This window comes from Trachurus trachurus (assembly GCF_905171665.1).
Source record: "Trachurus trachurus genome assembly, chromosome: 22".
NCBI classification, from domain to species: Eukaryota; Metazoa; Chordata; class Actinopteri; order Carangiformes; family Carangidae; genus Trachurus; species Trachurus trachurus.
In genome coordinates, this window is record NC_139907.1 from 18,830,167 (window position 1) to 18,843,393 (window position 13,227).

A 13,227-nucleotide genomic window follows, 5' to 3' on the forward strand; every position below is an offset into this window, starting at 1 on the left:
CTCACTGGTCCCGTCCCTCCAGTCAGTGGTAATGACCGCTTAGTGATTCAAAACAAGTTTCTGTCTTGTAAGAAACCAGTGAGTGGGCTCAAGGTGCTGCCATGAATGGCATTAACTGTTTACGCAGCAACAACAACAATAACAACATCACTCCCATAGCTCTGGACTGTTACAAGAATGGCTGATGAGGCATTAACCTATCAGTTTGATTTTGAGGCCCCCTGTGGGCAGTGGACGTGTTAAAGGTTTGGACTGACCTGGATTGTATGCAATGTAGGTTGATCCTCTGCTTTAGTAGTAAAACTGACACATTTTGATTTAGCAGGAGCAGAATTTCAGTTTAATGATTCAGTCAAACTCTTCTCAACACTAATTTGGACATTGAAGTCTATCACTGACTGTTCTGAGAGAGGATCAGCTGTATAAACAAAGGGGTAGCTGCTACTTTGCTGAAAACATTTGTATTATTCCTGGCTTTAACCTGTTCCGCTGTGGTTTACTGACAAAGGATAATGGCTTACTAACTACATTTCAATCCTTAACTCCGATTACTTCCACTGACCTTGACATCGGGGAACTTGGTAAGCACCACATCGGCTGTTGTGGGATGAAGGGCTGGAAGCTCCCCATACAAGTTGGGAAAACACACCAGAGATCCAAGGAGGATCTGAGCCTCTACTCTTGGAGCCTGGAAAAGAAAAGAAGAAGGGATGAAGCCAAAAATTAAAATTAAATGAAAGCTAGACTTTGCTTGGCCTCATTCAAATACCTTTAAGTGAAACAAGTGTGTTTCTAAGTGTCTTACATTGAGTGATGAGCAGCTCGTGACTCTTGAAGCAGCAATGATGAAGTCCAGGATGAGCATGGTGGCTCCAGGCAGACCAATACTGAAGAACCTGGGACTGCAGTGCTTGATAATGGTGTTCACAATATCCTGAAAATAAAAATATCTTCAACACATCTGTCTAGAATAGCAGTCATAGCTAACGTATGTCTCCAATCCCTGCAGTTTAAAATCCTTTTTACTGTTAGGATGTGACATGTGACTATGTTTCGCCCATGCCCTGTCATTAAATGTAAATGTAAACCAGCCCCAGGTTAATAGAAATAGCCTCTACCTGGTCCTGGTGCAGCAGCCCTTGGTGCATGATGTTGTAAAAGTGAGTGAGAAAGTCTGTGTTTGGGGAAACATCTTGTCGTCTCTTCATGATCCTGCATATCAGCTTGTAGGCGTGAAGTTTGCCCTGCTTGTATCGCTCTGTCAGCATGGTGGCCTTCAAAAAAACATATGCAAGCGTGAGCACAAACATACAAGAAATACAAACAGGTGACAAATTAATCAGGATGAAACGTCTGGTTTGGTCGCACCCACCTTAAAGAGCCAGGGGGTGAGGATCCTCAGGGGAGGGATCAGAACAGGGGGAGGTGGAGACGACTGATTGTCCAGAGAAATGCCCAAATTATCTCTGATCTGAAAAGAGAAATGCACGTGTTTACCTTCACAGACTTTACGGTGAGTGTTCAGTCAGAGCAGTGTACCATCTGTATGTGTCGGTTCTTACTTTGGCCAAGTTTTGCCACAGCTCACACAGGTAGTCGAAGACCTGAGCATGGATCTCTGGGTCTTTGATGCTATTGACATCCCCCAGGATTCCCAGCATCCTGCGCCACATCACTGTGGCGACATCTGCGTGCCAACCAGTTAGAGAACCGCCCGCCATCACGCTGCAGTCCTCACTGGGGAACTCGCTGGTTTCTACAATCAATGACTCAGTTAGTGACTCTGTCTCCTCTCAGTAACCTTAGTGGAAAACAAATGCAGACGGAAGTACATGTCTGTGCATGAGCATTACCCAAATCGTCAGGGGTCTGAAGGACAGAGTTGTGAAGCTTCTGGTCCAGCTGCAGATGCGTGTGTGAGTGGGAGTGGGAGTGATCGCTGTGCTCTGCCGTCAGCGTAGCGGGGGAGGGCGTCTGGGACCGCGAGCCGCCGAGAGAATGCATCGGAGAGGCGCTCTCCGAACCTACACAAGACGACACACACACACACACACACACACGACAAGGAAACAAGAAAAAAAACATGAATGACTCCTGATTATGAATGAACGAAATAACCAGATGTCTCTCGTTTGTTTCTGCTACTTGTGGTTCAGGTGTTATCAACATCTTGTACATCTGCTTTCTGTAATTAACTTTTTTCTTTTTTTTCTTTTACATCTGAGTAGTTTTGTCATCGCATCTCAGGTGGAGAAAGATCTATGTTCATGAAGAAATGTACTGTAAATGTGCACAAACGTGTTCATTATAATTCACAATTGCACATATTTTATGTTCTATATTCATAATAAAGGACAAAGGGTACAATAATTCTCCCTACACGATATGACATGCAGTATTGAAGGTGGTGGTGAGATCTACAGAAATACAGTCAGAGAAATCTTAATGTAACAGATAGACAGGTACAAACCGGTTACAGTGACGGTATGACTGAGGCTGCTGGTCTCTGAGTCGATGTGAAGTGTTGTTAAACTGGCCACTTCGTGTTCTTCACAGGCCGCGCCCCCGCCCAGGCTGTCCTGGTCCAGCGAGCTGCCTCGTCCTTCACCTCCAGATCCAGCTCCTCTTCCACAAGGTTCTGAAGTGAAAGTAAAATCTACAGGAAACGAACCGGGTCAGTCATCCTAACAACTAAGCCAGTAGACTGCTGCGTAGACAGTGAGCAATATGATGAGTGGAAATTACCGAGTAGCTTCCACATTGGAGATACACAAGGTTTTCTAACCTACAGCAATTTTCCAAAAACACCGTGGCAAAGGAGCAGATATTTACTTGTTTGTATTTTTATTATGTGGAGCATATGTTCACCTTCAGCTTTTTAATTTTGTTGTCCAGGTGACTGCACAATGACAATAAAAAATCTATCTATCTATCTATCTATCTATCTATCTATCTATCTATCTATCTATCTATCTATCTATCTATCTATCTATCTATCTATCTATCTATCTATCTATCCATCCATCCATCTATCCATCCATCCATCCATCCATCTATCTATCTATCTATCTATCTATCTATCTATCTATCTATCTATCCTCATTTGGATCCTATAATTTTGATGGCATTTAATTTAACTATCATTTCCTTAGACATGATTTTGTAATAATTTCCACTGATGAGGTTTGTCAGCTTTGCCTTAGCAAGTAAATAATCTAAATTGTGGTTAATCTTTACATTACATACAAGTGTAGCATGAATCTCTGTTTCTTACTGTCAAACTTGCAGCTGGAGTACTGAAAGGCATTGAAGGACTCTGATTGGCTGTCCGAGCTGATGACATCGGATCCGCTGGCGCTTGCAGGTGACGTCCACTCGGAGGGAACGCCCGGATCGTCAATGGGCCTGTGGTCATCTGAGGGTCGCGACCCAGGACTCTGACCCGCCTCCAGGAGTTCGGGTAGGTCCCTGGGAACCTCCAGACTCCCTGGGCTGCTGCCACGACGACCCTGCGAGTCATGGAGAAAGCAAAGGGTTCAAGCTTCTCTGTTTTGGATGAAACTCGATGTTTCTTTTTATGTGTGTACGCGTGTGTGTTGCACTGACTACTGTTCCTTTGGCCCTCAGTCTCTCCTGGATGAATTCATCCATGAGGTCAGAGAAGTTCGGGTTGGTGCTTCCTACGTCACTGGAGACCGGACGGGCTTTCTGGACCACCTCCTCTTTGTTGGCTACACACACACACACACACAAATACAAACACACATTAAGACATAAAGGACAGACAGATTGCAACAGCCAAAGATAGGGGGTTCACTCACACAAATACACACATTCACAGGAATGATGGACAAATGATAAGACGCAGACGAGTGAGGTATGAACAAATATATCGGGAAAGAAATGTGATAAGACACAATGATAGAGAGAGGAAAAGGTTCATGTCCACACAGCTCAAAAGACAGAAAACTGGAGGTAATAAAGAAGTTGTAACATTCATGTAATCAGATCTGACTTGTTCATAAAGTTAATCAAAGTGTGTTGTTTGTACTGGTATAAATTTGGGATATGGTGACATTTTATTTTTGATCAGAAACTCATACCGTCACCCTCAACACATCCCTGTAGCATCACTAGCGGGATTACATCATATTAGGCTTATTTCATTTTAAATCATCACCGCTGATGCCTGATCAGATGTTAAATTAAAATGTCACAATATCCACACAGCAAACGTTAAACTAATTTCATTGATGGAGTTTCTCTGGATTGTAAGAGCGGTCCTGATGTGTATGCACTGTGGGCTTTGAGGTTATCGAAAGACTGATGTTAAAAAAAAAAGCCACGACACAGCAGGCACATCAAACCCCACCAGAAAAGCAATGCAGGAATTAATTCACACCATGCACATAGAGCGAGAGAGAATATCACCTTGTTAGCAGGTATGTTACTATGAGTTATGTAGCTGTTAGCTCGGAGGCGATGATAGCGGTCAGTGTGAGAAAACTCTGATAGCAGAGAGAGCATCCATCAACCCCAAGTGTAAATCTGCTGCTCGCAGTATTCAGTAATTATTAATCTTTAATTCCTCAGCCTGTGGATGATAGAGTTGAGAGAGTCTGATTGTTTCCACTGCTCCATGCCGTGACTTTGATCAATAAAGCTTAAGTTACTCAACTCCTTATTCTTCTGTCACCCTGGAGGTGAAAATTTCACCTTGCTGCACATTTTCCCTTCGAGGTTTACGACTGGAAACCTCTGCACACAGCGCGGCCATCTAACCACAGACCACCGCGGACTGTGTGATGCATCAGTTCGTCTCTCCTGGCTGCAATTAGATGTGCAGCGAAGCTGAAACTTTCAGCCCGCAAAAGGTTGGCGCAACATCGACTTTCTGTCATTAAAGCTGCTTATTAGAAGATCTGCATCTCACTGCAGTGATCGCAGGGAGGGAGCTGGAGTTAGGAGCACAGGAAGTTAACAATTTTAATGAAGCCCAAATTTAATTTTGATCATGTTAATTTTAGATGAATCATTAACTCTGAACATTTCTGCATGTTCATACGCACAATTAGTATGTTATTCAGACATCTCTTCAAGTCCTGGTGTTAAAAATAATCAGGAGAGCTTGGCTTACTGGTGCACTGTTTTTCTGTAATGGTTATTTGCCATGCTGTCACCAACAGCAACAGACACAAGACATCTGTACTGTTATATATGTAGGCCTAGGAACAGATCCTAACAAGTACAGTTCTCCAATACATTGTTAAGCCCTTAGAAAAGATGGGGGCTTGAGTTCAATTAAAAATTAGCACTATAAGCACGTTAACCTGACATTATAATAGATCCATTTTTCTTTGCAGACCAATGCAATAGAAATAAGGATGTACTGTATTGACTAAGCCCATCAGGGTGGGATATTTCTGTGACTAATGCTCCTCTGTGATTGGTAATGACTCCTCAAAAGTCTCCAATGCAGTACTGTCAGCTTTCCTGCCAATTATTAGCAAGCTGCCGAGGAACCAGTCACTGCTATTCTGCAGGAGACATGAGCAGAAACACTGCAACGGATTACACTACAGCTCTGACTGCACCATACATCAGAGCAGATTAGAGAACTGACAGGCTGCTCATTGGATCACAGAGAAGCTATATAACTACAAAAAAGCTGAAATCTTGTGAAACAGCACTTTTTGCAGCCAGTCAGCAACATCAGCTCAGTGTGGGGTGGAGGCCCTCGTATTTGATTGTCGGTCAGCAAAACAAGCAAACATTATGACGATGTAAATACAGCAAGGCACAGTACACCAGACATCTGGCGGAAAAGTAGACAAACCAAACAAATGTGCAAAAAACGATTTGGTGGGTACAGTTGAACAAGAGTTGGCAAGCAACAGACCTAGAGAAGAAGAAAATGTGGCTGTGCAACAGTAACTCCACATCAAGATGGATTCAGGTGATGAATCGCTGTGCTCACAACAAGCGTCTGATCATCAAGGCTATAATGACTTCACCCCAGTCCGGCAGTTTTCCAACCCGAGAATTCGAATGAATAGAAAAAGGGTACTGCTGATTCAAATGTGAAGTTTACCAATCACCTTGAGATTATCCTGAAGCAGTGTGCAAGGCAAATAACCATTTCAGATTGGTGATTTGAATGTGCATACCTTTTCTTATCCATTCAAATTCTATGTGTTTGCTACCGTTACTCAGATTACTAAGCCGTTTTCACATCAGGTCTTAGGCTGCATTCTAGTGGCCTGAGGAGGAACTACAGCAACATGTTCACACTAGACAGAGATGAGACTGTTTACTCCTCTAAAATAACGATCCTTTACAAACTAAACCTCTGAGTCTATACTCATAAATCTAAATCTAAGAAGGTCTTAGAAGATGGAAAATGGGGCTTTCTGATGAGTATCATATCTACTTTTTGGTGCTTTTTTTTATTTCTACAGGCACTCATGTTTTCTGTAGATTGTTGTTTCCTTTTGTGCAGCTGACGAGGGGCCAGAGTCCGGGGAGGAGGCGAAGGACGAGGCACGACGAGGCCGCATGCAACATTGAGGAGCGGGAGGAGGGCGTGGAGGATGGAGGATGTGGAGAAGGGGGGGAAAGGGGGAGAAGAGGTTAAAATCCCAAAACCCTTAGAAGAAAGAAGATAGAAGGAGGAGGGAGGGGCTTCTTGGGTGGAGGAACAAGTGAAAAGGTATGGGAAGAGGGGTGGGGTCCTTTGACAGGAGGCAGGCTGAAGGAGGGGGCTACGTTCAAGAGGAAACACATCAACAGGGAGTTGAATTTCAGTCCAGTAGCAAGATGATGAGTGTCAGCCAAAAAAAAAAAATCATTCCATCATAACAAACCAGTTAAAAACAGCCAAAAAGGAAAAGAGAGTTGTTGATGTTTGTGTTTTGTGAGTATCTGTCTCTCCACAGCTGCTGTGTCCTTTATGAGCGCTTCGTTCGTTGCAACCCTCACCTGGCGTGGCTGTCTTTCGTCCAAAGTAGCCCAGGACATGGGAGTAGAGGTCTCTTAGCGATGCGTCGCCCATGGCAGCTCGGCCCTGCCGCTGTGGCGACGAGCCCTGGGACGAGCCCTGACCTCGGGGCCGGGGCTTGGAGGACAGAGCGTGCACCACAGTCTTATAGACGCCACCCAGGAGGGCCCCCTGGTGGTGGCGTGAGGCGGTGCTGCCCGGTTCCTGGGAGCGCGAGCGGGAGGCTCGAGATCGCAAGGCTGAACGTCCCAGGCGGCCGCGCACCCCTGACGTCACGCCTGAGGAACCTGAGCTGCTTGACAATGCGTCGGAGTGAGCCTGAGCCTCGGGGCCCAGACCGGACCCCACGCAGGATCCGGGAGCTTGTTTGTCCTTGTCCCCCTCCCCCCCGGCCCGGTTCTCCAGGCCTCCGGCGCCCGCTGTGCCCCCTGCCCCGCTGCTTTCCAAAACAGTCCCAGAGATCAATTTCTCATGTGCCCCTGCTCGGTGGCTGCTCCCAGCCGCTGAGCCGAACTTACCTGCACCCCCTGCTCCCATCTTGCCCCCTGACCCCGCCCCGGCTCCGGCCCCTGGCCTCTCCCCTGCTGAGTGGCTGTGAGTGTGGAAGTGACTGAGGCGCCGCAGCCGGGCTTTCCAGTGAGCCTCTTTACTCTCCAGAGGGTTGTGGAACTGGACCGACTCGGTGGAAGGCCGGAAGCTGACGTGAACCCCCCCAGAGTGGTGCCTCTTGGTGATGCTGCGAGGCACCTTGGTTTTAGTTGCATCTGAAGTTTGTGTTGTTTGACTTGATTCAAGACTAGATTCTACGTTCGCATCCTGTCTAATCAAACTGGACTTCTGATTTCCTGAGGCTTCTTTCTCGTCTTGTTTCTTGTCTCCTACTTCCCTCCATGTGTCACCTTTCCCTTCCCATCCTGCTTCTCTCCCTGCATTTCCTCCTCCCTTTTTCTCCCCTCCGTTTCTTTCTAAGCTGGCACTTCCCTTAGCGTTTGGCGACGGCCACTGACACTGCAACTCCAGGCACTCGTAGATGCTGCGCTGCTCTGCCTCGTTCTCCTCTGTCGAGTCGACGCTGCTGTGTCTCACTGATTTACTTACCTGTCTGTCCTCTGTACAGGGCTGCCTGTTCCCTCTCACCACCTGTCTTGCCTCCCCCACCTGTCCTGTGGTTTCTATCTGTGTTCTAGCTACCCCCACTTGCACCGGTGCAGGTAAAGCACCACTGTTCTCTAATTTATGACCAGGACTTTCCCTCTCTCCAGCCTCCTCCTTCCTCTCCGCTCCCTTTTGAGTAAGGTAGTCCCTAATAGAGGTGAATAAATCCTCCTCCTCCGCCCCAGCTCCCGCGTCACCCTCTTCTGCATCGATTACCTTTTCAGAAGACGCGGTGAAGGCAGAATCCCAGTCGCTTACCCAATCAGAGCTAGAACCGCGGCTGCGAGAACCTGTCTGGGGCCAGAACTGGTCATAAGCACTACCATCATCTTGTCCCTCTGAGGAAACAACACCATTGGAGAAGGTAAAGGGGGTGGGAGAGGGGGAAGTGCGAGTGTGAGGAAGTGGCTGAGCTGCGTGGCTGCTGGCTGAGAGTAAGGAGGAAGTTGTAGAGTGGTGGTGGTGGTGGTGGTGGGGGTTCGGGATTGAAGAGGGACTCCTCTGAGAGTCTTCACCTTTGACCCGCTCAGCGATGAAAGGCTCCATGATGTCAGAGGCACTGCTGCTCCTCGCCAGGGAGGAAGGGGCCGGGGTGTCCAGGTCACACGCCACACCCTGGAACACCTCGGAGCAGGAGGTGGGAGGGGCCTCGTCGCTCTGGGAGGAGTGACGCATCCGAGAGGCGCGGGACGTCAGCGTGATCGGCGGGTCCTCGAGGTCTGTTAACGGAGGAAAAAAAGATGGAGGACGGGGGAGTGAGGTTAGTACGGAGAAAATGGGAATGAACACATGTGAATGCACAACAACGGACAAACTGAATGGACAAAGTCTCAAAAAGATAACTGAATGGAAACCTGCGAACACAAAGACATTAACAAAGTATTCTCAAATGTAGCCATTACTGCGCTGTGATGATTATGAGCATGGAAAACAGTTTCTGAAGTGGTTAGAAAATAACACATAACGGTGCATTAAGAGCTTTGTATTATAGATACACACACTTACTCCATACCACTAGGACGTTTCAGTTAATGTTTCTTAAAAAGGATACATACTGACAATCTTTCCTCCAAAAACAGAGGCTGCCACAACCATTTCATCTCCAGTCCTCCAGCAAATTAGAGTCATGAATAAGATCAAATGTAAACTGGATTAACATTAGACATCCTGATATTACACATCAGTGGATCTTAGAGCTAAATCTGGTGTCAAGACTTTGTATGAAAAAACCTTTGAGACTTTTCATTTAGATCCCTTTGTTTATTAGTTTGTTTAGTTTGAAAATCAATATCTGTTTGCATAGTAGTAGTAGATACAGTTGACTTGTCAGAGCAGCAGTTTGTTACAACTTCATCACCTTCATCCTGCTAACAGGATGTCAACTGGTACAAGACAGAAGACACATTTATGACCAAAACAGAAATAAAAACTTAAAACTTCCTTTAGATTTCTTCTTTAATGACATTCATGCTTGTCGTGGCTTTTAAAGCAGAAAAAAAGAGATTTCCACGCACAGCAAAAGCAGCAAACGGTAAAATCACGCTGGCAAAAGAGACAGTGGCAAGAAAATGAAATGACCTGAAATTATGTTGAAAGTTGTCAAATATAGTCAGGTATTCATCAACAACGATGAACAAACATCTGCTCATGAATCTGCTGCACACAAATCACTGCCCATGACCAGGTGACTCCAAAGAGTTCACACACTTTTTCTTGCCACTGTATTATCAAGTCAATTTCAATGCCACCTGAAGATTAAATAGTATTTAATTAAATATCACACAAGGCATCATTGTGAGGAAGGCCGACAAGGAGAGAATGGAAACGAAAGGGGAAATAAATGATTGTATAAGGCAGTGTAAGGAGTGTGGACCTGACACGGGGACATGCACATGTGAATACAGGTGGATGAGAGGAGGATTCAGGCAAACGGGCAGAGAAACAAGCAGACAGACAGGAACACAGATAGGCCGAGTTTCAAGCAATCATGAAAGCTACAGAGACACATGAGCTGCCGCTGTCTACCAGTTAAAATCTCTTTGTATAAAATAAAACTGGTGACATTCATAGAATAAAATCCAAGCAACAGCTATCAGCTATCTTTGATAGCAGCCTCATCATGATAGACAAACATTTACCTAAATGAATCAGTCCATGTTAAAACCAAAATAACAACTTCAATTATATAAACTTTTAACAGTTTATATAACAACAATGTGATTCTCCTTCAAACAGTCTAGATCTCTATACAAAACACTGACAGAAACAGAAACAAGAGGGTTGGACATGCTTCATTTTGTATGAAGAGTTAATCTTCCTGCTCAGAAACTGATTCAAGTGATTCATCAGTCGTATTCACGTTGTTGAGCAGCCTGGGCAGCACTCTGTCAACACCTGAGGTCTGGTGGTTTGTTGAGACAATTTTCTCTGTCTTCAAAATTAAAAACCCATCTAAGCCATAACCATCCACGTGTCACATGCAAAGTTTCAAACAATTCCGATCATATCGTTTCAGGGAAATGATGCATGCTTGATGTTCAAGCGTTTCTCAAAGTCAGTTATGGGGCAAAAACAGGAAGAGTTGCCTGACTCCTGATGGACCACATGCAAACAGATGCCTCTGTGTTTATGGGTAGAAATCCAGAAAACATGACAGGCATAATGGTTCACTCTCTGACAGATGTGGAGACGACTACAGTTTCCGGGCAGACAGGTAGTGCAAAGAGTGTGTACCTGCCAGCTGGTCGGCAAGGGGGGGTAGTAAAGGGTGGTGGTGGTGGAGGAGGACAGGAAGAGGCGGAGCCAGAGCAGGAGCACTCTTAGCACTGCGGATAAAGGCTGAGGACAGCAGAGAGTCCCCCGTAGAACAGCTACGCAGGGCTGAGGAATTTGAAGAACAGATAGAAGAGAAAAGGAGACAGAGAAAGGGAGGGAGTGGTGTGAGACAGAAGGAAACACAGAGGAAGAGCAGACGGAGAAAGAAGGCAGGGTTGAAGTGACAGAGAATTTGATGTAGGGGTAAGGATGGAACAAGGAAAGGATGGAAAACGGACATGTCAAAATTCAGTCCAGAAAGAAATTTAAATAAATAGAGCAAGTAAGGAAAATTAAAAAAAATGGAGCAAAGGTAGTAGAAGAATTTGTTTTGAGTAAAACAGTGAAAGACAGAAAAAAGGGGAAATAGATTAGAAATATTATTCATGAGGTAGAGGTGTCATAGAAAGGTTTTTAGGGAGAAAGAGAATTTGATCAAAGACAGGGAGGTGAAGGGAGAGCGTAGAAAAGAGGAAAGTTCATAAGCAGATGAAAAGGGAAAGAGACAACGTAGGGGAAGGAGGAGTGCGACAGGATTAACTCTGGAAGAAAGACAGTGAGAGGCCTGGAGCAGCTTGGCGCTCTGCGACTCACTGGAGCTCAATGTCCTTTAATGTTAGGCAGATACACAGTTCAACTGCAACATGAGGTAGTTCGAAAGATTTGACCAATCCTGTGCTTTCTAAATACATTCGCCATCTCACAAAACATGGCACCTGCAATAATAATAGTTTGCATCATTTTCTCACTGTAAGAAAAGACCGAGGATTTGTTTCTATTGACATGTAGAAGCTACTCAGAAATGGTCCATTTGATTAAAGGTTTGTAAATACATTACCTTGACTTTAGAGGACTTTTTAAGGCCAGCCAACAATATCCACACAAATGTCCACAATGATAATGTACACAAGTACTATCATCCACATATAATCACTGAGAAATAAAGTAGAAACTCAGGCATTAAACCTAATAACTGAATTCAAATCTGAATACAAATGTATGTGTATATGTTCATACATGCAAGGTTGAGTAAATGAGATTTTACATACAAATACAGCAGAAGACAGCCATTATTTAATGTTAAGATGTAGAGGAGTAGTAATGTCAGAACAGAGTAATATCCTGCCTATGTGTGTTGTAATGTAGCTTCAGTATGTTCTTCCTGTTGGTGGCTGGTCTGTTTGGTAAAAGGCCAGGATTACTACTTTCACCAAAATAACTTTTAATAATGCAATTATATTAAATTCTACATCGCAGTAAGAGTTATCTCCCTCTTACTGCCTCTTCAGGTTACCCAACTTTATACTCTGATTTGTTTTTATCATAGGTTGTCATCTTCGTGCTCTAAGCTAGAACAGTTATTTTTGTACACTGTTGGGACTTTTTCTCTCACACCACTGAAGGCTTCACATAAACAAGATTATACCGAGAAGAGGGAATGACAGAAAGCACACACCTCAACTTCCTGTTAGACAGACGGGCAGGAGGGGGAAAAGCAGAGGATGTACGTCAGGTCGAGTCAAACTGACGTGAGAAGAAAGAGGAGCTACATACAGAGCACTGAGGCAGGAGAGGGCACTAGTTTTCCCCTGATAAGCTCAGCCCTCTTTACCAGGATACACAGAACAATGTCTGGAAATCTGTGCTTTGATTGGGGATAATAACTCAGTTTTCCTGACACCTTTCCTCACAAACGAGGAGAATTGTCATATAAACATGGGGAATACTGACCTACAGTCTTCTGGCGGACAATACTTCTGGCTTTCTCTATGCCTGGTGAACCAGCGGTGGTGGCGCTCCGCTGCCTCATCGCTGCTGCCTGGCCTGGTTGATCTCTGCTCCAGCCTTTAGAGAAGGAACGATCCACGATCTGCCGCTGGCCCTCTGAGCCGATACCTGGGGAACGTTGTGCAGTGTCAGTGTGGACGTTACAAAGAGCAGCAGATGGAGAAAAGCTGGCTGTGTTTCAGAACTGCTGTTAGGAAGTGTTGTGTGTGTGTGTGTCTTTACAAGGTCTGTGAAGGTTTCTGGTGATTGACCGACCTTTTCCTTTGTGTTTCTTCTGTTTTTGTTCACTGAGTTTGTCCAGAGGCAGCTCGTTCAGATCGACACTGTACAGGTTTCTGGCCAAGACCTATCAAACAAAAACACACACAGTTTCAACACCTAGAGACAAAAAAAATGGCACAAAGACAGAAGCAGAAGTTACTGATGCTTCTCTTATGACTGTTTGTGACCTTATGAATTTATAAAAAGACTTC

At 45.0% G+C, this 13,227-nt stretch overlaps 1 protein-coding gene across 4 annotated transcripts in view; it reads right to left on the reverse strand.

Moving 5' to 3' along the window:
- Positions 1 to 13,227, reverse strand: part of ralgapa1 (Ral GTPase activating protein catalytic subunit alpha 1) — a 72,534-nt gene that overhangs the window by 48,047 nt on the left and 11,260 nt on the right. For 2 of the 4 annotated variants that reach the window (XM_083998428.1, XM_083998430.1), the window contains exons 16-27: positions 13,010 to 13,100; positions 12,698 to 12,862; positions 6,979 to 8,871; positions 3,607 to 3,731; positions 3,275 to 3,509; positions 2,471 to 2,656; positions 1,854 to 2,024; positions 1,563 to 1,756; positions 1,373 to 1,471; positions 1,119 to 1,274; positions 806 to 934; positions 563 to 688 (exon numbers count right to left, since the gene is read on the reverse strand). In XM_083998428.1, the coding sequence (XP_083854554.1) occupies positions 563 to 688; positions 806 to 934; positions 1,119 to 1,274; positions 1,373 to 1,471; positions 1,563 to 1,756; positions 1,854 to 2,024; positions 2,471 to 2,656; positions 3,275 to 3,509; positions 3,607 to 3,731; positions 6,979 to 8,871; positions 12,698 to 12,862; positions 13,010 to 13,100 (3,570 nt within the window). The remainder of the gene's footprint in view (positions 1 to 562; positions 689 to 805; positions 935 to 1,118; positions 1,275 to 1,372; positions 1,472 to 1,562; positions 1,757 to 1,853; positions 2,025 to 2,470; positions 2,657 to 3,274; positions 3,510 to 3,606; positions 3,732 to 6,978; positions 8,872 to 12,697; positions 12,863 to 13,009; positions 13,101 to 13,227) is intronic. The other 2 variants (XM_083998431.1, XM_083998429.1) reach the window with 2 other exon arrangements.